The following is a 24,910-nucleotide window of genomic DNA, read 5'->3' as shown; positions in this document are numbered from 1 at the left end:
GACCCAGTGATCATGGAAAAAATGTAAAGCGCCTTTGAACACACATCTCAAGTATGAAAAGGGCACTATCCCAGTGGGCATCAAACGTTGTGGGAACATTGCTGCAACGTAATATTTAGGTAGCAACGTCGGCAACCATTACCGAACGATGTCACAACGTTGCAAACAAAACATTACCCGGATGTTTCATCAAACGTTGCAGTTTGGTTGTCACAATGGTGTATATTAAAGTTTTCCTGATGTTTTTTTCCAACGTTGCTGCAACGTTTTTTTTCAACGTTGCTGCAACGTTGTATTTAGGTTGCATTCAAATGTTGCAGTTTCCCAGTGGGCATCCAACTTTGCTGCAACGTTGTATTTAGGTTGCATTCAAAACGTTGCAGTTTGGTTGTACCAATGGTCTATATGAAAGTTTTCCCGACGGTTTTTCCAACGTTGCTGCAATGTTCTTTCCAAACGTTGCAGTTTGGTTGTACCAATGGTCTATATGAAAGTTTTCCCTATGTTTTTTTCCAACGTTGCTGCAACGTTGTATTTAGGTTGCATTCAAACGTTGCAGTTTTGTTGTCACAATATCCAACGTTGCTGCAACGTTGTATTTAGGTTGCATTCGAACGTTGCAGTTTGGTTGTACCAATGGTCTATATGAAAGTTTTCCTGACGTTTTTTTTCCAACGTTGCTTCTACATTTTTTTCCAACGTTGTACTGTTAAACCATTAAATTTCGTGTGGTACGAATTTTTTTGGATTTCGTTGGTCAGTTGAACCACGAATTGAAGTTCCAACCATCATTTATACATTCTTAATCCGAAATCGGTAATTTCCGAATGTCATTTTCGATTGAGATTGATTTATGCTAGTTAATACAATATGTTGTTTTCTTGATAAGTGTTTGGGTAATAATACTTTTCAATCAAGCAGGGTATTTAAACTGTACATCAACGATTGTTTTCTTTTACCTGACGTCGTCATATTAACAGTTTGCAGATTTATCTCATATGTCAATTAGTGCCAATTAGGGGTAAAAGAGACATAACGGTTTTCACATGTGTATTTTGGGGACCTTATTACTCAATTGTTACTACTAGGTGACCGATTGCGCTGAGAATTGCAATTATTGTCAAAACAACGTTGATGGCAATTAGCGAGCGGGGACCCACAAGTACGCCGCTTTATCGCTCTTATCGACAATTATGAGAAACATTGTCATGCTTCAGTGCATATCAACCTCAAATCTTGCTGTAAACACAGATAAGCAGATTATGCTTCGTTATTACTCTGGCTGTTTTAATAAAAGTTTATATTATGACGGTCAGTCTTCCCCAAAATTATAAATCCACGAAATAACGTGTCAACGAATTAGTTGTTTATTATTAAACCACGAAATTTCATGCCAACGAATTTCTATACGTTTACAGTATTTAAATGAGGTTGCATTCAAACGTAGTATTTCGTTTTTTAAATAATATAAAAAAATAAACAAACTATTTACTGCCAACCGCTCTTTCGAGTATTATCGGCAGATATGCACACTGTCGAGTCCGTTTCCTAGAAAGAACCAGTACTTGGTGTCTACAGAGGGTCTAATGAAACGCTCCCTGAGTAGGAATCATACTTTATAATAATGCAGTTCATGCATATATGATTTATTGTACATTTTAGAAATTATTTTTTTTAAATTTTACATATCAGTTGCTTAAACTTTACGATGCTAAATATTAACTTTAACTCAAAATCGCCGGATAAAATATATTGCTTAAGTTGCGTTATGCATTAAAATGGTAGAATCTAGTTTCAAAGTTTCAACCAAAAATTAATAGTCAACATTTTTGTCTGCAACATTTAACAGTCGATGTGGTGTAGTGGATGAGATATCTGCCTAGTGATCGGGAGTTGGTGGGTTCGATTCCCACTCGGGGAGCGTTTCAGCGAACTTTCTCTAGACATCAAATAATGGTTGTTTGTATGAAACAAACTCGATAATGTTCCATAACTGCCGATAATAATCGAAAGAACGGTTGGCAGTAAATAGTTTTAAATTTTTATATTATAAAAAAAAATAGAATTTAAAAATACTGCGTTTTAATGCGACCTAAATACAAGGTTGCAGCAACGTTTGCAAAAACCGTTGCAGCAACGTTTGGAAAAAACATCGAGAAAACTTTCATTTGGACTCTTCGTACAACCAAACTGCAACGTTCGAATGCAACCTAAATACAACGTTGCAGCAACGTTGGATGCCCACTGGGTATATAAATGTGGTATAAAAAAAATGTGTGAAATGTACATAATGCATATACTAGCTGAGGAAGAGGGTTTATTGCAAAGAATCTTCTAATATACAGCATAATTATTCAAAAGTACCTTAAGTGCTTAGTACATAATAGGTGATCCCTCTGTTAGTTTCTGTTAGTTACTGTATTATAACAAGAGTTGAAATTAAGAAAATTATAAAGCATGCAAAATAAAAAACTATTAAATACTTTGGGATATTTCTGTTATTCTCATCAAAGAAATAAAATCTTGTAAAATGCTGTTATTTTTCATAAATTATGTCTTATTAAAAGTTATGAAGTGGATTGTACAAGTCATTTTATATAACAGAGAACAGAGAACAATTTTAAACATGTGCCTGTTGTTTTCTGTTTCAATGAAAATATATGATCAAATTGCTCTAGGGTCAATAACCTAAATCAACAAGAAATGTGTTTGTCAGAACCACAATGCCCCCTATTGCGCCACTTTTTTTTTTACCTTTGACCTTGAAGGATGACCTTGACCTTGACCTTTCACCACTCAAAATGTGCAGCTCCATGAGATACACATGCATGCCAAATATGAAGTTGCTATATTCAATATTTCAAAAGTTATTGCAAAACTTTACTGTCAGGTTAAAGTTTTGGTGTTTTTTTTTACCTTTGACCTTGAAGGATGACCTTGACCTTTCACCACTCAAAATGTGCAGCTCCATGAGAAACACATGCATGCCAAATATGAAGTTGCTATGTTCAATATTTCAAAAGTTATTGCAAAACTTTACTGTAAGGTTAAAGTTTTGGGACAGAATGACAGACAGAAAGACAGACAGGCCAAAAACAATATACCCCTGATCTATCAATCCGGGGGCATAAAAAATAGTGGTTTAAACAAAAAATTTGCCCACCCTCATCCAAGTAGAAAAATATCCAGAAAAATTAGAAAAAATATCAATAAATCAAAAACACAACAGTTGCAGTTTCTGTCCCAAAGGTTATTTATATGTGGAAGTTTGTGAGACAATTTAACAAGTTTAAAAAGTAGCTTTATATTGTCAATCAGAGCTCTTCTAGTTGTACAACCTCTAGTGAGCGGAATATAAAAACAAAGCGGGCAAGGGATATATTTTTGACCAAATTTCGAGTTCCGAAAGGCGGCAAACAGTAAAATCCATTGCATCAAAACAGAAAGTGACACAAGAAAGCCTTTTTGTGTCAGTGTCATAACATAGGCAATATACATTGAAAATACAATCAAAGACAAGGCTGGCTTCTTCACTTGTGAAACTATGGCCCTTGATCTTTTCCCCCACCCACCTCATTTTTAATGAAAATTGAGAAATTTGACCCATTTCATGGCATGCACAGAACATTCAAACAGAATGCAATCCTAGTTTTGGCTACATCACTCATTAATTTCATCCCTGTGCTTTGTTTATTTACCTAGAAAAGTGTCTCCCATACGTTTAGATTTTTCACAATTAACCTTCAAAGTTTTGTTCTGTTTGCAGCAAAAATATTGACTTCCGCAAAAAGTGAAAACCTCCTTTTTTAAAGATTCAAAATTTTCTTGCTAGGGAGCTGTGGCTAGTTTTAATGTTTTTTTTTCCAAAATTTTGAGACATTCTTTCTACAACCTAACACAAGAAATACATCTTATAAATACCTAATTGATTTTTAAACACCATAGGTAACCCCTACCCTAAAGATATGTAATTTTCAAAGGGGACCCCCCTTTCACTGATATATCCCCTGCCACCCAAGTTAAATTCACATATAAAGCACCACTTACTGTTGTTTAAATCAGTAAAAGTTAAAAGGTGGAACCCCAAAAAGTCACGTGATCCTGCACCCTGAATAAGAAGTGCTTCTTCACAAACATATGGCTTAATTTACAAAATGAACATTTTATTTTAAAATTACTTACAATAACATTTCAGTAATCAAGCTGACAAATAATTTGTTTTATATCTACTGCTTTCTTCTTGGAATAGATTTCAGGAATTTGCTTTATTTAGTTTTTCAACGTTTAATACCATTTAGCTTTCTTTCAAAGACAATAAGTTCAAATATAACGCCATCATTAAAACAAAAAAAGATTTTCCGCTGAACCCTTAAAAAGGACCTTTTCACAGATTTTGGCATGTATTGAAATTTGTCATTAAATGCTTTATATTGATAAATGTAAACTTTGGATCTTAAGAGCTCCAGTAAAAAACAAGAATACATTTAAATAGAAACAAAAAAAGTAGCCTTTAACTGGGCTCAAACCATTGATCCCTAAAGTAAAAGTCTAACCACTCCATGCTCATACAATGAGTGATGTATTTAATATTTTACATAAGCAATCCCTGAGTGTCACACAATAAAGTAGCAACAACAGAACTCAAATTATTCAATCCTTTGCATCGCAATGCTTTATAATTTTCTGGGTTTTTTTTAATCGTCTAAAGATGCCTCTAATGGATAATTTAGAGCATGATAAATGTTAAGTATTACTGTTTCCTCACAAATATCATAACTACAACAAAAATTTGCGAATCTGAAACCATTTTTTTAATTGATTTTGTCAATTTAAACCAAAACCTGAAAGGGCCCCTTTAATTATTTCAGTATGTCACATTCTTTAATATTTTATGAAATCGAAATCATATTTTTTATAATTTGGTGAATATAAATAGCTCTGATTTGAATTGGCATCTTAGTATTATGGTTCGCAGAGAGCATAAAGATACTATTTTAAATAATGGGCTATTAGCCTAATGACTGAATTTGTATTGCTTCTTTTGATTTGATTACAATTTATGCTGAAATAAAACAACAACATTGTATTACATCATAGAAATAGACATGACATGATAAATATTTATATGTTTATTGTATTGTAAATTATGAAAGAAAACTGAGTTATTAAAAATGAATAATTATTGTGACTGAACCATCTATATTGAAATACTATCACGCCTTATTTTGTTTTGGTTCTGTCTAAATATTAACTCTTAGATGGTGCCCCTTTGATGCTAATTTGTATCATGGCATTTTTGTATAATTGTGAGATAGAATTTTGCTTGTTAACATTATAACTGTAGTTACTTAACAAATATTTACATTATTATTGATATTATAGAAAATTGACAATAAAGAGTAAAGTTTGAAGAGTTAAAATGTGCAAACCCAGTTGTGGACACTGTAAGTCCTGTATACCCACCTTTAAGTGGTTTTCTATATGGGTAGGGCATGGAATCAACCAAGCATTAAATGTAATGTATACTCTGAAAATATTGTCACATTACTAACCAACAAGGTGTGTTGGTGAAGAAATTATTTTATTGGATTTAAAGCATTTATTGAGGTATAATTTTCCATCTGTTTTCACCGGGGTTTTCACAATAAAATCTAGTTAACAAATGCTCAAAGTGTTAAAATACAGTGTATTATTTTAAATGATATTTGTATTTTAAACATTCCTTAGATCAAAATATGTAACCCATGTTGATATTGATAAATGTGTTAAGTGTGACTGGTGGGTGGAGGTGTCAATGTCTTGTGTAGGTACATTAGGTAGCCCAATCTTCTGTTGTCATATTTAATAGTCCATGAACTGTGTCCATGTCTCCTCATCTGCAAAAGCCATCCAACTTTTCAAGTCTATCTGTGAGATTGTGTCTGTATTTGATTGCTGTGTACAAAAATATCTACTGTTTGTGTGAGTGTTCACCAATGTAATGCTTTGGTTAAGGTTTGCATTTATTACTGAAAATATCTCTTTAATTAGTAGAGGTCTTCAATTGTAATTGCAAACATCAAAGGCGGATCAAAGGGGGGGGGGGTTACCAAAGTAAAGTCAATTCATTTGATGTTTCACACTTAACTAGATCTAAATCACCTATTTGAACTTCTGTTTCTTCTATTTCGTACACAACATTTCCCATTTCACATAAGGCGTGGCATGCTCAAGAAGTGGTTGTCAAAGCCTTCAAAATCACTAAAATTGGGTTGCATTATTGCTATCAAAAGGACCCCCTTACAGAGCTTTTCCCTGCACCCACCAGGGGCCCGCCAGGGCCCCCTGGACCCCCAGCAAATCTTTCAATATCCCGCCCCTCCTAAACAGAAATCCTGGGTCCGCTCCTGAACATGTATCTCTGGCATGCAATTTAGAAAAATGATGACTTATCTTGTATTATTATTTACCGGTATTTCAGGTTAAAGAGTGTGGCAACAATCTAATGGCATAACAGACATAAAATATAAAGTTCATTTGTGTGTTCAGGGTCTTTCAATAGTGTTATTATACACTGATGCAGACCAATAACTGTAGCCAGATTTTTGCACAATTATGCTCATGTGCACTTACACACATTCAGGTTAATGACTCTTTCAACAATTAGTATGCATCAGTGTTTCTGCTACAGATGATCAATTGAAATTTTTTAAGTCTTCAGGATAACATCATATTGTCATTGGCAAATTTTGATAAGTGTGACTAATATTCATGTCAAAGTGAGCATTCTTTTTAGGAATAGCTGTTTAACCAAGCTTTTCACCTTAAATGACCTTTTGCATAACTGCAGCAGACCCAAATGAATACAATCATTTATTCAATTGGCTGATTTGAGCATAATCACCCGGAACATTGGCGACATCACTGCATCTTTTAAGTACCGGTATAAGATGTCACACTGTTCAGTGTAGGGAGTTGCTGAACAATTTTGCCCAGTTATAATTACACAATTGCATCCCCAAGACTTTCAGGGTCAAAGCTGGGTCAGTAAATTGTCAGATGAAAATGGTCACAGTATTGCTTTCTATATATTAAATAACACAATTTTTAGGGAGAGAAATGAATAAAAACCTATCGCTAAATGCCATTTGTCTTGAAAAAAGAACTCAACAATACTTTAACCTTTATTATTAAATTAATAAAGTATAAAAGTCATTTTCTACCTTTATTTCAAAGTCAGGATATGCGCCGAATTAAATCTTTTGTTAAGATATATCTTGTTACGCATAACAAATTTCAAGTTGTCATTAACATTTTCCTTTTCCTCTACAGATTTTCAATGTAAACTTACAATATATGAGCCTTGCTCTGGAAAAATGGGGCTTAATGCATGTGTGTTAATTGTCCCAGATGAGCCTGTGCTGTCCATACAGGCTAAACAGGGATGACACTTTCAGACTAAACTGGACTTTCGCTAAGAAGCGATTTCATTTAAACAAAAAATACCATAAAGCAGAGAGTGTTGTCCTTGATTAGCCTGTGCAGACTGCACATCTGCATTGACCGGACTAAAATGATTTGCTGGCAATAGTTGAAGTGTTGTTGTGTAACCAATAAATCCATTGTGACAAGGGTTGATATCTTACCATTTTGCAGTTGCATGTAATGATAACTAGAAATGGCGCAGCAGAGGCCGACGCGTGTCCCCACGCCGCATGTTTGACCCAGGGGGCACCCCAGGGTTGGTAATGGGGTCATGCATAGTTGAGATTGACCGTATTGTCATAAGAGATGTTCAGTATCAATTGAAAGTGAATCGGTGTAGAAATGAAGAAGTTAATGTAAAATAACATAAAACAAGAGATGTGTTTGTCAGAAACACAATGCCCCCCTCTTGCGCCACTTTGATTTATTTAAAAAAAAAATTATCATTTGGCAGGTTCATTACTTACCTCCCTTTAAAGCTTATTACTTCCCTTGGATTTTTTTTTTTTACCTTTCACCACTCAAAATGTGCAGCTCCATGAGATACACATGCATGCCAAATATTAAGTTGCTATCTTCAATATTGCAAAAGTTATGGCCAATTCACCATACTGGGGGGGGGGGGGGGGGGGCATAAAAATTAGTGAAAATCTCTGAAACGGCCCCACCCCAACCCCCATAACTTTTGACCCAGTGGTCAGATCAAAATTCCAAATAGTGCAGTGTAGCACATATGCTCATAGCTACCAAGTGTGTAAGTTTCTATGTTCTAGTGCTTATAGTGTAGGAGGAGATAGTGGCTAGGACGGACAGACGAACGGACAGATGGACGGCGGAGATAACCACAATATCCCCATGCTTTTCAAAAAGCGTGGTGATAATAACAATTGTGTAAATATTGTCTAAGATGGAAGTGTGTGTTCCCTTATGGGCCTCACTAATGGAGATGAGACTCAGGTTATCAGATATGGGCCTCACTAATGGAGAAAAGACTGGTTATCAGATCAGTCTCTAATGTGTTTATTTGCTGGAGGGAAGATCTAATGGATGTTACTCTTACTTTTTACACAATAACTCAGGACATAGACCACACTGAATAAACCAAACTTTTTAGAAGATACATAAAAAACAACATACATTTACCATTTTATTTACTGCTCTTTAAGATTTGTTCTGTCTATTGGCCATTCCTTAAAAAATTTTTTTATATGAAATGTTCAACCAAAAGACAGAAAATCAGCACAGGGTTTGGAACTAGACTTGCGTGTCTACAATGCATCTGCTTTAAAGTTAGTAAATTCTGTGAGTGAACATTTGCTGATGGTCTAAGATTGACGATCTGTGTACTCTATATTAAACAGGCATACATTTGTATCTACAAGCGCAGACCAACTCTATCGCAAACATTTATTAAACAATTTCAAATACAGTGTAAATTGTCTGTAGATCTCTATTTGGTTTTGTTTTTTTACCCAACATCTGTAAATGATACCAGTCTTGACAGTTTTTAAACCTAATGGATCTGAGCTTTGTTGGGAAAAAACTATAAGCAACTTACTTAAACTCACAGCTTCAACAAACTTATTCAACAACCCACCTAAACTCACAGCCTCAACCAACTATAAAACAACCCACTTCAACTTACAGCCTCAACAAACTATACAACAACCCACTTAAACTCAAAGCCACAACCAACTATACAACAACCCACTTCAACTTACAGCCTCCTCAAATGGGTCATAGTGTCAGGTTACTGACCTAGGTCTATAAATCTGACCTTCAATTCAGTAGAATGATACCCCTTTTTGTATGCAGCAATTTGGTTGAGGTAAATATACAACTTCTCAAAATCACTGTTTCTTCAATGGGTATTCAATTGAAACTTTACACATGTGTTTTTGGGTCATTATTTGAGGTCAGTGACCATTAGTTTCATATATTTGGAATGTAACAGAAATCTACTAAGTTAGTCAAAATTACCTTCTCACTGTGGCCTTATCTGTGTGGTGGTGTGAATAGACTTGTATTGCAAGATAATTTATGTTTTAATTATGCCCCTTTTGTCAGAAGTAGCTGCAAACCAGTGGTCTAGAGTATTATATTATAGAGTATTAATATCCAAATTATTGAATAAAAACATTGCAACAAATGCATAATTTTTTTATCCTTTTCAATTGAGGATTATAAATATTCTACATGATATTGATTCTCGTCCTCTTGGTCATTTGCGCAATTTGCAAACATGTCCCTTTAAAAATGATCTTCCAATATTAATGTTATGCCAAGTCTCACAAAAGCAATTTTTAAGGAAAAATGATTTCATGCATGAATGAGAAAGAATATAATGTACATAATGTTACTCCAAGGCTGTAGTTTGATCACTGAGGCTTAAAGTCTATCATTGTGGATTGTTAACTATCAAAAAGTAGGCAGTTATAGATGGAAAGGATGTCATATTAGTTCATTATTAACCAGCTGGGTATTTAAGCCCTCCATAACCAGCCCTACCAGTGCTAGTCCAGGTATGAAATATGGAAATCGTAAAGCTGTGATGTTTATGTCAGAGTATGACAATAAAACTACGATTTTATAGTGAATTACCAATTTATATATTTTTCCCTCTTCATGAAGGAATTAAAGTGTTTACCCTGTCCTTGTTAGTGTATGGGTGTGTGGGTTTTCATTCCAGCACATACCTTTGTCTTGCATGATTGGGTTTCAAAATAAATAGAGACATAATTATGATCATCATATCAAGATGACATGTCACGTGCCATGTTGCTTGTTTAAATGGGAAGGTTACAGTTGACATTTGTTCACATTTCTTATATGGGTAAAGTGAAGATCACCTTTGTGCCTGACCCATTACTTAATTGTGCATGGTGGGGTTTCAAAATAAATTTGCACAAATAATCATTATAGCAAGACAAAATGTTGCCATAACTTGCCATATTGCTAACTCCAAGGTCAAGTACACCATTGACACATTTTATTTTTTGAATCTTCATTTTAGATGGACATAATGAAAACAGACATTCGTTTCTATCTCATTACTTTGTTTGTGCATTATAGCAATTGAAAATAATTCGCACAAAAAATACTTCCTTATAGACAAAATGTTGCATGCAAGAATCATGTTGTTTTCATGAAGGTCAAGGTCACTGTGAGTGTGTAAACTTTGTGTGTATTCGTGATCAAACAATCTCATGAGAGTGGGTGTTCCTGTCCTGCCCACTTCTCCTGCATGTTCATCAATTCCATGAATTCCATATTCCAAAATTAAATTGGCGCAAAATATTGAGCTGATTTTTGGAATGTGAGTCCACCTACATGACCTACAGATGAAGAGTAAAATTTGTTCCGGTCTGTTTATTTTAAACGACGATACGGGCCTTTGACTGATCTGAAGGGTGATAAGTTTTATATATCATTTGGCATGTACAGATCATTTTTGACAAAGGAAGTAATATTTTTCCGTTGTCCGGATGTTTTTTTATGCAATACTGTCAGATATTGAGCTGATTGTTTGAATGTGAGTTTACCTACATGACTTACATATGAAGTGTGAGACTTTTTTCCTAAAGGCTTATAAATACTGGCCATATATTTGGTGTGTGAGTCTACATACACAACTAACAGACTGATGAAGTGTGGGTTTGTTCCGCTGCTTTTTATGCCCCCTTTCGAAGAAAAGGGGTATATAGTTTTCGCACTGTCCATCTGTCACACTTTTCATGTCCGCTCTCTTATTCAAATAGTTTTCATCCAATCTTTACGAAACTTGGTCAGAAGTTGTATCTAGACAATATCTAGGTCAAGTTCGAATATGGGTCATGCTGGGTCAAAAACTAGGTCACGAGGTCGAAAAAACAAATCCAAGGGAAGTAATAAGCTTTAAATGGACATAGTTATCTGACCTGCCAAATTATATATTTTTGTTAGATAAATCAAAGCAGCGCAGTAGGCGGCATTGTATTTCTGACAAACACATCGTGGTATAAGGTCAAGGTCATTCTTCAAGGTCTAAGGTCAAAAATACAAATTCAAGGGAAGTAATAAGCTTTAAAGGGAGATAATAATTCAATATTAAACATAGCAACTTGATATTTGGCATGCATGTGTATCTCATGAAGCTGCACATTTTGAGTGGTGAATTTACAGTCACGGTAGTGGCTTTAAATTATTTGTTACTAAAAATAGAGATTTGTTAGAAACAATTATTTTCAAGGGAAGTAATTTATATAATTATAAATCTCAGATTATATATTTCCTTACCAAGAATATTTAAGTTCTTTTCACAGTTACTGTACAGATTTTTTATTTTGATTATTTATAACTCAAATGATTGATTTGTCAAAGTTTTTTTTTAATGAAATAATTATCATTTCTTTCCTGTACTAATTTGTGAATGGTAGGGTTCATTACATAACTGTGGACTTATGTCCATAGATACATGATGAACTCTGGCTATGATCTCTTTGATAAACCAAAGGCCTTGGTTGTCAGTGATGTCTGACTTGGTAATTTTTGACTGTCTACAGACCCCCCCCCCCCCTAGTTGGATTCAACAAAATCCAAGGGAAGTAGTAAGCTTTAAAGGGAGATGATTTCTATACCTGCCAAATGATGAATAGAAATTTTATTTCAAAGCGGCGCAGTAGGGGGCATTGTGTTTCTAACGAATACAGCTCTTGTTGGACTTACACATTTTTCTATAATAACTGTTTTTCGGAGATTTTTAATGAAACACTTTCAGATATTTAGCTTTTTTGTGGAATATGATTATATCTACATGACTTACAGGCAGAGCTCCAGATAATTTTTTCAGCCGAGGCGTATTTCACTCATGAAATTTTTAATTGAGGAGTAAAAATCGAAATCCGATCATTTTAAGGAGAATTTATGTTCAAAGGATCAGAATTAATAATAAATTGTACATGTAGTGCTAACTCGCTATAACAAGCAGTCTTGTACACAATAAAGCAATCCCTTTTGTTTTATTTAACAGTTTTTTTGTTTTATTTGCCCTTGGCTTATAAGCAGCCAATACTCTCTTTTTCCGTCTTGATTTGGCAAGCCACTGTTTAGCACACACTATACAGCCACGATCAACATCTTCTAAGCTTGGGCCACAAAACTTGTTTATTATATGTGTATTTCGGCCGCCATTTAAAAAGTGCTTGAAGGAAAAAGGTTTTTCCATAGTGCCACACAAGAGATGAACTGATAGCAAAAGTTATATGCTTGATGTTGGACGATTCGGGTTTTATCGAATGTTATGTCAAACGTTTTCACCCAGGGCCCTCAATCTGTCAAATCCACGGCCGAAATTCGGCCGCATTCCCCACCCCCCCCCCCCCCTTAAAAGTATACTTTTTCCCCTTTTTGGGGGAAAAATTTCCCCTAAAATTTTTTTTTTTTTTTTTTTTATAGATTAGATGTGTCTCATGATTATTATATCTCAATTCTATTTTAATTTAATCTTGTCAAACATACTAAATTATGAAAAAAGCAATGAATATAGTGCAACATGTACAAATGTTATAATTAGAGAGTAAGTAAAAAATCCCCCCCAAAAGGGAAACGCCGCGAAAATTCCCCCTGCTATGGGTAGCGACCCGCTTCCCCTAAAATGGATTGAGGGCCCTGTCACCGTAAGCGTATATCGATTCTCAACAAGGCAGCGAGGAGCCCGTTGTGTAAACATCGGCCATTATCGTTGGTGAAAATAAAATGCTCTGACTGAGGAGTAAAGTAGGTCGGGAACCACATTCTATACATAGATGGTGATGTCACTTATATAAACGGCTAATACACATTGAAATTGCACACGATGAGAAATTCCGAACTTAGCCAGGAGTTTTTTTACTCAGCACAATTTTAAGTCATGCGTATATTCTTTGTTTTCATGCGTATTTTACGCAAATACGCATCTTATCTGGCCCTCTGCTTACAGGTGAAGTGTGAGTTATGTTTCGGTCCATTGATTTTGGAAAAGTAATGGGCCTTTAACTTAGTAATTTTTATTTTTACAGGAGGTTTTTACAAACGCTTTCAGATATTTAGCTGATTTATGGTATGTGAGTCTACCTACATGACTAATAGATGAAATGTGAGTTTTGTTCTGGTCCACACATTTTTTGAAAAGTTATTGGCCTTGGTTTTAGAAGTTTTCTGTATAATAATCTTTGTCATGAGATTTTACGAAAAGCTTTCATATATTCAGTTGATTATTTGTATATGCAGTGACAGCAGTGTTCTTACAATGTGTTAAAGCACTCATGCTGTGCACTTGTGCATTTCCCAGTTGTTCAGGCATTTGTGAACCTTATAAACCTCCTAAAGGAGTAGATTGCCCATATAGGACCATTTCAGTGTTTGAGTGATGTATCTAAACTTTACAATGAAACAACAAATATCAAAACCATGTAAACAAAAACACTTTCAGTTCTGTTACAGTGATATTTAAAGGGATCTTTTCACGCTTTGGTAAATTGACAAAATTGAAAAAAGTTGTTTCAGATTCGCAAATTTTCGTTTTAGTTATGATATTTGTGAGGAAACAGTAATACTGAACATTTACCATGGTCTAATATAGCCATTATATGCATCTTTTGACGATTTTAAAACCTAAAAATTATAAAGCGTTGCAACACGAAACGATTGAATAATTTGGAGAGTTCTGTTTTTGTCGTTAAAATTTTGTGAAACTACGAAGATTGCTTATATAAGGTATAAAATACTTCAGAAATATGTACTCGGCGGAATAGCTCAGTAGGCTAAAGCGTTTTTACTTCATGACTCTGGCAGGACTCCAGGGGTCACTGGTTCGAAACCTGGTCCGGGCAATGTACTTTTCCTCTTTTTAATTTTATTCTTGATTATTTACTGGAGCTTTTACGATCCAATGTTTACATTTATCGATATAAAGCATTTAATGAATAAGTTAAAAAATGCCAAAATCTGTGAAAAGGCCCCTTTAAAGGCCCATACCATGTTGACCATGGGCCAATGTTACAAGCTGTTGGTTGTTTCAGAGGGTGTGCTTTTCGTTCCTGAGGATCAAACAAGCAGTGCAAGCCTACCCGCAATTAGTATGGTGTGAAACCATCTGTGCTCAGTCCAGAACATCCTAGTTCACATCAACGCAATGGGTCTGTAACAGAAGTGATCAAGAAATATGATACTTATTATTATAAGTTCAATAATAATAATAATAATAATAATAATTATTATTATTATTATTATTTTAAACATTTAAAAATTAATTATCATTATTATAAGCATAATAATAATGAATTAATAATGATTATGACTACGATAATCGTAATGAATAAATATTTTCATGTGTCCATTTATATGAATTTATAACAGCACTTTATTGAACATATGACAGATAAGTTAACTAATCCACAATGGCCTTGTTCTGGAGGTGCTGTTTTCTGGTTTGTTTCAGCTCTGACAGATGAGCATAAGATCATAATTGGTGTGTGTGTGGGCGTGGCAGGCCTTGTTCTCCTGGTGATAGTTGTGTTTGTCTGCTGCATGCTAAAAATGCGCGAAACTAAAAGGTACCCACTCCTTAGTATCTTGTATTTACTAAGTTCTTGTATCAGTGTGTAAAACTTGTATGGTTAGTTCTTAAGGACTGGGATCCAGTCAATAAATTATTAAATCATTCTAGCAATTGCACACTGTAACATGCTGATATTATATAACCCATACATGGGTAAAATATAATTGTCAAACCAAGAAATTCAATAAATGGGTAATTTAAATTGAATAATATTTCAGTTAATATTCATATTTATTGCAATTTGTGTGGCAATTTATAAAAACTTTGGTATAATTGTACCGTCCTTTTACTTTTTTCATAAAAAATGTGTTGAACATCTTTCTGCAAGTGCAATATGAAGTTAAAAAAAGTCACGTTATGCAGCACATTTTTTGTCAAGTAATAATCTCTGATTCACTAAGCAAGAATACAACCAGTCCCGTACTAATGATACACATTTTTATAAAACCCGGCTCTATGGAGTAAAGGGGTATATTTGAATCATCATGGGCATCTGTCTGACTCATCATTTTCACTATTGTACATGTATCAATAAGTGGCTTCAAGGATAATCTTTGTTATTTTGTGATAAACTATTTTTGTATGCAATATATTATTTGGTCCAAGAAATAATGTTACCATACACCTTGGTCGTTTCATGGTTAATTTATAGAGTACAATCTCAACAGTAATTTCAACCCCTATTGTTGTTTTTTCAGGTATTTATTGTTAATTGATTGGTCTTGATTATGGTAATGGTATATTGACCAGTAATTACAATCATTCGGAGTTTTGATACATACAAGTGCTATCACATTTTAGGTTTAATAGATACACATAAGAGGAATAAAGATTTATTAATTGGCAAATACACAATAGTGCAAACAAATGATTCTAACTTGATCTGACAAATATTTTCACCACTGACATGAACAGAGTTTGACAAATATTAGTTTTACAACAATAATTGTGTGTTTGCCTATAGACCAATGACAATCATGTTAAAATGCATACACAATCATGTTTTGTAATGTGTTCAAACAGATGTTTTTATATTTTGTAGACGTTACAGTAACAAAGGTCGCAGCATTATTGATCAAGATGTATATTATGACAGGAAGCCATATACGTAAGTATAGAATCTTATTTGTCTATTAGTTACATAAGCTAAAGACATAATAATGTATTGCATGGGACTATTAACACAAAGCTTTTGGAAGTCTGTACCTAAACTCATCATGCTTTCTGTTATCAGGGTGTATGAGAAGACGCCACCCCCCTTCTATGATCCCCCGTACCTGCCCCCACAACCCCCGCCACCTCCAGTGTTTTACAACCACCCTCGCCCCCTGGAGGCTCCTCGCTTCTATGATTCCTTTGGTGGACGAGGCGAACAGCCTCGAATGGAGAAGCGCTACTACAGGTGAGTTTTTATCTATGTTAGTCAAAGCTACTACAGGTGAGTTTTTAGCTATGTAAGTCGAAATACTACAGGTGAGTTTTTATCTATGTTCGTCAAAGCTACTACAGGTGAGTTTTTATCTATGTTAGTCAGAGCTACTACTGGCGAATTTTTAGCTATGTTAGTCAAAGCTACTACAGGTGAGTTTTAGCTATGTTAGTCAAAGCTACTACAGGTGAGTTTTTAGCTATGTTAGTCAGAGCTACTGCTGGCGAATTTTTAGCTTTTAGCCAAAGCTCTACAGTTGGGTTTTTAGCAATGTTAGTCAGGGCTACGTAACAGTTGAGTTTAGTCAGGGCTACTACAGGTTTTTATGCCCCCAGTAGAGTGGCATATAGCAGTTGAACTGTCCGTCAGTCAGTCAGTGTGTCAGTCTGTCCGTCCGTCGGAAAACTTCAATGGCCTAACTTTTTCAATATTGAACATAGCAACTTGATATTTGGCATATATGTGCATCTCATGGAGCTGCACATTTAGAGTGGTGAAAGGTGAAGGTCAAGATCATCCTTCAAGGTCAAATGTCAAATAAATGGCGTCTGTCCTCCGTCCAAAAACTTTAACATTGGCCATAACTTTTTCATTATTTAAGATAGCAACTTGATATTTGGCATGCATGTGTATCTCAAGGAGCTGAACATTTTGAGTGGTGAAAGGTGAAGGTCAAGTCCATCCTTCAAGGTCAAATGTCAAATATATGGCGTCTGTCCGTCCGTCCAAAAACTTTAACATTGGCCATTACTTTTTCAATATTGAAGATAGCAACTTGATATTTTGCATTCATGTGTATCTCATAAAGCTGCACATTTTGAGTAGTGAAAGGTGTAGGTCAAGGTCATCCTTCAAGGTCAAATGTCAAATATATGGCGTCTGTCCCTCCGTCCGAAAATTTTAACATTGGCCATCACTTTTGCAATATTGAAGATAGCAACTTGATATTTGGCATGCATGTGTATCTCATGGAGCTGCATATTTTGAAAGGTGGAAGGTCAAGGTCATCCTTCAAGGTCAAAGGTCAAATATATAGCATCTGTCCATCCATCCAAAAACTAAATTTCCCCATAACTTTTTTATGCTTCTGAAGGGTGGGATATAGTATGTGAACTGTCCATCTGTCTGTTCGTCAGTCAGTCTATCTGTTTGTCCGTCCTTTCGTCCGTCCGAAAACTTTAACATTGCCCATAACTTTTGTAATATTGAAGATAGCAACTTGATATTTGGCATGCATGTGTATCTCATGGAGCTGCACATTTTGAGTGGTAAAAGGTTAAGGTCAAGGTCATCCTTCAAGGTGAAAGGTCAAAGTCAAAGGTCAAATTGTGCAATATTAAAAATAGTAACTTGATATTTGGCATGCATGTGTATCTCATGGAGCTGCACATTTTGAGTGATGAAAGGTCAAGGTCATCGGTCAAGGCCAAAGGTCAAATTTTGCAATATTGATGATAGCAACTTAATATTTGGCATTCATGCATATCTCATGGAGCTGCACATTTTGAGTGGTGAAAGGACAAGGTCATCCTACAAGGTCAAAGGTCAAATTTTGCAATATTGAACATAGCAACTCCGTATTTGGCATGCATGCATATCTCATGGAGCTGCACATTTTGAGTGGTGAAAGGTCAAGGTCATTCTTGCAGGTCAAGGTCAAAGGTCAAAATTTTGCAATATTGAAGATAGCAACTTGATATTTGGCATGCATGTGTATCTCATGGAGCTGCACATTTTGAGTGGTGTAAGGTCCAGGTCATCCTTCAAGGTCAAGGGTAAAATTTTGCAATATTAAAGATAGCAACTTGATAATTGGCATGCATGCGTATCTCATGGAGCTGCACATTTTGAGTGGTGAAAGGTCAAGGTCATCCTTCAAGGTCAAGGTCAAAGGTCAAATTTTGCAATATTGAAGATAGCAACTCCATATTTGGCATGCATGCGTATCTCATGGAGCTGCACATTTTGCGTGGTGAAAGGTCAAGGTCATCCTTCAAGGTCAAAGGTAAAATAATGGCTTCAAAGCGGTGCAGTAGGGGGCATTGTGTTTCACGAACACAGCTCTTGTTAGCTTTAAGTCAAGGCTTTTACAGTTGAGTTTTTAGCTATGTTAGTCAGGGCTACTAAAGTTGAGTTTTTGACCAGGTTTTCGGAAGGAAAAAACTGGTTATTAGATTGGCGAATGTCTGCGGATGGGCGGGCGAAACAAGCTTGTCCGGGTAATAACTATGTCGTTCATTGTGAGATTTTTAAGTCATTTGGCACATTTGTTCACTATCATTGGACGGTGTTTCAAGCAAAAGAATTACGTCGATATATGAAACGTCAAGGTCACACTTTGAGTTCAAAGGTCAAAAATGGCCATAAATGATCTTGTCCGGCCCATAACTAATACATTCATTGTCATAATTATACCCCTCTTCGAACTAGCAGGAGTATATTGTAGGCTTTGACCTATGATCATCTCATTTTGAATGATGGTCACTTTGGATAAGAGAATGAGGCCTTTAGATTTTGTAGTCAAGAGGTCAAAGGTCAGAGTCACAGGGGCTTGTAACACCAAAATTAGTCTCTGCACAATATCATGAGAATGCTTTAATCAATCATCATGCAAACTGTTAAAGTGGTTACTTGGCTCAAAAGGAAAGATGCATATTGAATATGAGGTACACTTGATCAAGTATTATGTGGAATTAACATTAAAATTACTTTCACACAATATATGTTTAGATTTCTATGGACCAATAAATTAATATGCTGATAAGAATTGACGGAGAAGGACTTCTCATGATTTTCAAATCAAAAGATCAAATGGTCACAGGGATGACTAAACTTCAAGTCTGTGAGGGGGGGGGGGGGGGCATACATCTCGTGATTTAAGACTGGCTTAAAGTTTTATAATCACATTATTTTGAATATGTTTTCAAACATAATCTAATAATAACTTAATCAAATTGCCTATTGTTTGTGAAAAAATACATATAAGATATCAGGGACACAAATGATAGCAATTAAACTACTGATTTACTGTCCTTCGGCCTAGCTACAAATCATGTGGACTCTTGTCAAATGTGCCCAATTTTTTCTGGACATTGTCTGCCATAAGGTCCCTTCCATAATAATTACAGTGTTTATGCCGATTGCAATCCTAATGATGTGTTAATGTTTCCAACACACAGTGAGGCTCGGTACCAGCAGGAGCCTATCGTAGTGCCGATTGCAGAGCCAGAGGTGGTGTACAACGACAGGCCACGAGCAGAGCAGGACGTCATCTACCTCAAGTATTTATATGAGCTCTGGGAAAACCGGTCTTAATCCATGTGAATGTAATCTTAGATTAGCCTGTACAGTTTGCACAGACTTATCTTTTATAAATAAATTTGTTAAATGGAAGTTTCTTCTTAGTAAAAATCCGCATAAAGTGGTTAGTGTTGCCTCTGATTAGTACATCAGACTGCACTGGCTGATCAGGGACACTTTAGGCACATGCATTTAACCAAGTTTTCCCAGCTCATATATTGAGCAAGTTTGCATAATATAGTATAGACTTTTTCGCTTAAATCAAGAAGTTAAACACTGTTTTATTTTGATTTAAGTGTCAAAAGCTTAGCTTAAGTTTCTAATGATATCAACACAAATTGCCAGTGACATTGTTTCTCTGTTTTGTCTTTTCTTCCGGGTACATTTGACGTTTCTTTGTATTGACATGTTTGAAGATTACTAACAGTCAAGAATCACAATTATACTCTCCAGAAGATCGAAAAGAGCGCTGATAAGACCGCAATGATATTTTGTTGCCCGTTTGTGTCATTCTGGCGGGTATTTTAGTAGTTCTTTTGTTTTTGCTGGTTTGAAGATTGCCAATACGACAACACACCAGTAGGATATGGCTGAAATAAGCCACCATAGCAACACAGCAAAATGGTTATGTTTTCCTTATAGTGGAATTTATGGCAGAAAGTAAACAATTGATACCGCAACAGGGGCATTTATAAGTGAATCTAGGGTATTTAACATTATTAGTACTAGTACTTTATTATACTTGCGATCAAACCACCCTGGTACAGACTTTGTACAAGATGTTTGTTACTTCATATTTAATAAACCAACCATTGGTTCCATAAGCTTGTTTAAGGTGTAGCCTGGCAAGATACTGAGTCTCTATCTTTTGTAGTTGGATTAAGAATGCATTTCTACATTTTTAATTCCAACCATTTCTTTTGTGATGACTTGTGCACATAGTTGCCTTCGTTCTCACTGCCCCTGCATGGTTGCCATGGTTGCAGATATGTTGATGACCAGGCCCTGCTTCCCAGGACCAACTACAACCGTAGGACCTACTATGAGCCGCCTGTCAGACGAGCCAGAAGTTTTACAGACATGCGCAACACAGCGTAAGTACAAATCATGTTTGTAACAGTTTAACAATGTGTTTATTTACTACGGGTTTTGGGTAAATGTTATAAGAATATTTAAAATATCGTGTAGATTTAGATAATGTTTCGTTAACACTAGTTATGTGTTTCTTATGAGATAAAAGTGCCTTTATACCAACTGCTCTGTTTTAGTTTAGTCTGTGATTCTTTTGACACTTGTCCATGTTTCTTTGACAGGTATGTGGGTGAATGGAACAAGCGACCAGACAGGCTGGAATTCAATGAGTCAGTACACAGCTCACCCTTCTGTTCTTATCCTTTAATGTGGATATTGAATAAATGTCCAGTATCCATGAATTACAGTGTAATTTTTTGCTCATCTGTCAAACAACTTGCAAATTGTGGCCTTTTGTTAATTATGCGTTTTCCATAAACTTTTCATTGATATCCCCCTCCCCTAAACTTCTGGGCAAATTAAAAAAAAAAAAACTCCACAGAAATGATTTTTAGCTTGACTATTATATATGAAATATATATAGTGGAGCTATCCTACTCATCCCGGGGTAAGCGTGAGCGTTGGAATGTTAAAATTTGCGTACCACCTCAAACATGTCCCTTGACATATTGCTTTTATATTTTGCATACTTCTTTACCAACATGGCCCCCAATCTATAAACAAAAGCAGACAACTGTATCAAGCATTTTGTAAGAATTATGACCCTTTTTCCACTTAGAATATGCATATTATGGATAAATCTATGTTAAAGTTTGCGTACCACCTCAAATATAGTCTATGTCCCTTGACATATTGCTTTTATATTTTGCATACTTCTTAACCAACATGACCCCAATCTATAAACAAGAGCAGACAACTGTATTAAGAATTATGTTCCCTTTTTATCCTTAGAATATGGATATATATAAAGGATATATGTCAATTGAACTTAATAACTGATAAGAATTGACGGAGAATGAAGCTGCAATGTTTTGTAAACATGGGACCTGGATCAAACGCTTCAGCCGCGCATGTGAGCTTGGATGGTTTCCTCCTCGTACTCCAGTCCCCCTCCCCTCCCCACAGCACAAGACCACAGCAAAATTGAATATCTTTCAGTAAAATCTAAATGGCTGGAAATCGCAGGTTTATTTAAAAATTCGTCCAAACTTAAGAATGTGTAGTTAGTTAGCAAGGATGTGATGCTTAGACCCACGCCAGGTCCTCATATAATGCAGCCTTGGGTGGGTATGGACCTCAAAAAATTCTAAATACACAAACTCATCATATAACGTAAGCTGAACTTTCTGATACAGTTTTGTATTTAAAAAATATTGATGTCCCAATGACCAATGGAAGTAAACATCTCTATTGAATATTCATATTTCCAGAGTCTGGAAAGCAACTATCGTTTGCTCCGATGACTAAATATTACAAAAAATGAATGGATAACGGTATAATAATATGAAAACGCAAAAATCGCTTGCCTTGTAAATGTTTAAATGAAGGGTTGTTTCATTCAGTATATTTGCTTGCAAATTTGGATAAGGAATACATTTGATGTTTCATTAATAATTCATGAAACTGCTGAGTACGAAATAGTGCTGGCCTTATCGGTGAAGAAGCAAAGGGCAATTTAAACAACATGGGTGTAGACAATGAATTTGGTCGATTTTCACAGCAAATGAATTAATAACGATATATAATTTAAATTTAGCACATGTCATCGGGTGTTGTAATATATGATCACTGACCAAGGGCTATGACCGTGACCTTCAATTTAACAGAATCGCGTCCCTTCTGCATACAACAAGTACGCATCTCTGCATATTTAACAGTTGTCCAGTAAATCCCTCTAGCTGTTGTATGTTGACTGCTGTGTTTGTTTCAGGGGAGCCATGCAGGCTGGTCGAGACCCATTCTTATGGGGATAGAAACAGTTGCTACCAAAGACATGGGACCCATCCATGTGGGGATATATACAGGCACCACCAACCACACTGTGTCTTCGAATGTTATTTTAGTTATATAAATCAAAATATATATTTACAAATGTATTTTTCTACAACTTTTTCATATTAGTGTGAATATGCTTTATAAACGAGTAATCACAAGTTTAATCCAGCTAAGTAATGTAAAATGCATCATGTGTTAATTGCCGATTTAGGCATATATTCCGGGCAAACGGGCATATATATAATACTTAACTTGAATAATGTATTGAACTTTTTATACTCCAAAGTTTGAGTTTGTTTGGGCGTGAAACGAGCTCCCTGATGATAGTTTTTCCACCTTGATGTCCAACGTTTGTCTGTTCTTTCGTCCGTCACACTTTTGTTTCCTCTAAAATTTCGGAAACTAATTATCCGAATGTGATGACACTTAATGTGCACCATCTTTATGTCAGGCACCATATGATATTCATATGCTACTTTCTGTTTCCGCGTGATATCTCAGATACTAATGATCCATATATAACAAAACGCAGCATCCCAGTAAGGTGCATCTCTGTCAGGTCATTTACGATCCAATGATTTTGGTGTGTTATTTTCTTTTGCTAATTTGTTGGTCTTTTTTTGTTTCTGTTTTAGATCTAAGACTTTAATGATCCCTGTTTCATAATTCTCAGTTCGTTCCGATCCAATTATTTTGCAGGAAAGTTATTGTCGTTTTAATGTAATTGTTTTGCTGCCGCGCATCATATTTTCTCCGAATTTGATTAAACTGTAAATGCAGGATGCTGCTTTCTTATAACATGCACATCCTTGTCAGGTCGTTCGAGCAAAATGATTTTTCAAGATGTTGTCATTTGATTATTAATTTGTAATTTCCTTAAAGTGAGTTCGTATCGGCGCAATATATCAGGAAATGATCTTACTCAGGAAGTAATGATCTGAACATCATGAAACGTAATGTGCACTTAATTGTTAGGGTTGACTAACGCGCAATGAAAGGTCGCTCCGTTCCGTTATTTTTTCAGGCAGTTATTGTCCTTAGATTAATATTTTTATTCCATGTTAGAAATTAATGAACCAAATTGTATGACACGTTATATGTCGCATACCTTTTTGGTGGCCATGTGTACGTTCTCAGGTCGTTCCGCTCCAATAATTGATTCTGCACTTATTGCCGTTTGATAATTTATATGACATTTTAATCCATTTTAAGTTTCTAAGTAAGTTTACTTAAACTAATTATCATAATTTGATGAATCTTAATATGCTATCCCTTCAGGGAAATATGTTCATATTGTATTGTCGTTCAACTTGAGTGATTTTTCGGAGAGTTATTGCCACATGCACAATAATTCATAACCACACAATTAATCCATATATCTACAAAGTGTATCGCCGGGAAACATACAATAGTTTCACTGAACGTCTTGCTGTCTTCGGCGATTGACCTTGACTTTTGTAGTGCCTTGTGTGTCCAAACTTTATTAAGATGACATATCTACTAAACCAAAAATATTTTGGATGACCCTTCAAAGTAATGTACTTTGGGTGGACTTGTACAGGCGGTATATAATCACTCCGATCTGTTTCATAAGTAGGTCATTTGGGCACAACATCTCATTCTGAGCAATTATTTCACAGGAAACGTTGGTTGTTTTATAACTACTGTCAAACAGAACTAAAGTATTGCTACTGGTCTGTAAAGATTGCAACCAGTGCAGGGAGGGGAATATTTTTGCCTATATGTTCCTAGTTTATGATATGAAGCCATGGTATGTTTCAACAATCTAATGTTATTTGCCTGTATCAAGAATAAACCATCAGCACTAAGGTGTTGTGTTGACTTTCTGTAGACACAGATGCGGTCAGGATATTATTATTGTGTAATGAATGATCTGCTAGTTTATTCTTGATGTATTATCAGAAAATCCATTAACCAGCATTATACTGGAAAATGAATAAATTGCTTTAAAATATAAAGAAAAACATACCAGATTTTTGTTGAGATGAGCCTTTTTAAAACAAATGTGGATACAAATGTTAAGCAGACAATTACGAACTATTATTTGCAAGGTACTAAAGATCTTGAAACCCACGTATTTTCAGGGAAGGCAA

At 35.4% G+C, this 24,910-nt stretch overlaps 1 protein-coding gene across 4 annotated transcripts in view; it reads left to right on the top strand.

Moving 5' to 3' along the window:
* Positions 1–24,625, top strand: part of LOC127838333 (uncharacterized) — an 86,109-nt gene extending 61,484 nt beyond the window's left edge. For 2 of the 4 annotated variants that reach the window (XM_052366034.1, XM_052366036.1), the window contains exons 2-9: positions 14,502–14,618; positions 14,921–15,035; positions 16,083–16,148; positions 16,275–16,442; positions 19,649–19,750; positions 20,756–20,863; positions 21,083–21,130; positions 22,732–24,625. In XM_052366034.1, the coding sequence (XP_052221994.1) occupies positions 14,615–14,618; positions 14,921–15,035; positions 16,083–16,148; positions 16,275–16,442; positions 19,649–19,750; positions 20,756–20,863; positions 21,083–21,130; positions 22,732–22,774 (654 nt within the window). In that variant the 5' untranslated portion in view covers positions 14,502–14,614 and the 3' untranslated portion in view covers positions 22,775–24,625. Of the gene's footprint in view, positions 1–5,491; positions 5,608–9,967; positions 9,987–14,501; positions 14,619–14,920; positions 15,036–16,082; positions 16,149–16,274; positions 16,443–19,648; positions 19,751–20,755; positions 20,864–21,082; positions 21,131–22,731 lie in introns of those variants that run through there. The other 2 variants (XM_052366033.1, XM_052366037.1) reach the window with 2 other exon arrangements.
* The last annotated feature ends 285 nt before the right edge of the window (positions 24,626–24,910 follow it).

This window comes from Dreissena polymorpha, chromosome 7 (genome assembly GCF_020536995.1).
Source record: "Dreissena polymorpha isolate Duluth1 chromosome 7, UMN_Dpol_1.0, whole genome shotgun sequence".
NCBI lineage: Eukaryota > Metazoa > Mollusca > Bivalvia > Myida > Dreissenidae > Dreissena > Dreissena polymorpha.
The sequence above is the reverse complement of the archived record's forward strand: the minus strand, read 5'-3'. Positions and strand labels throughout refer to the sequence as shown.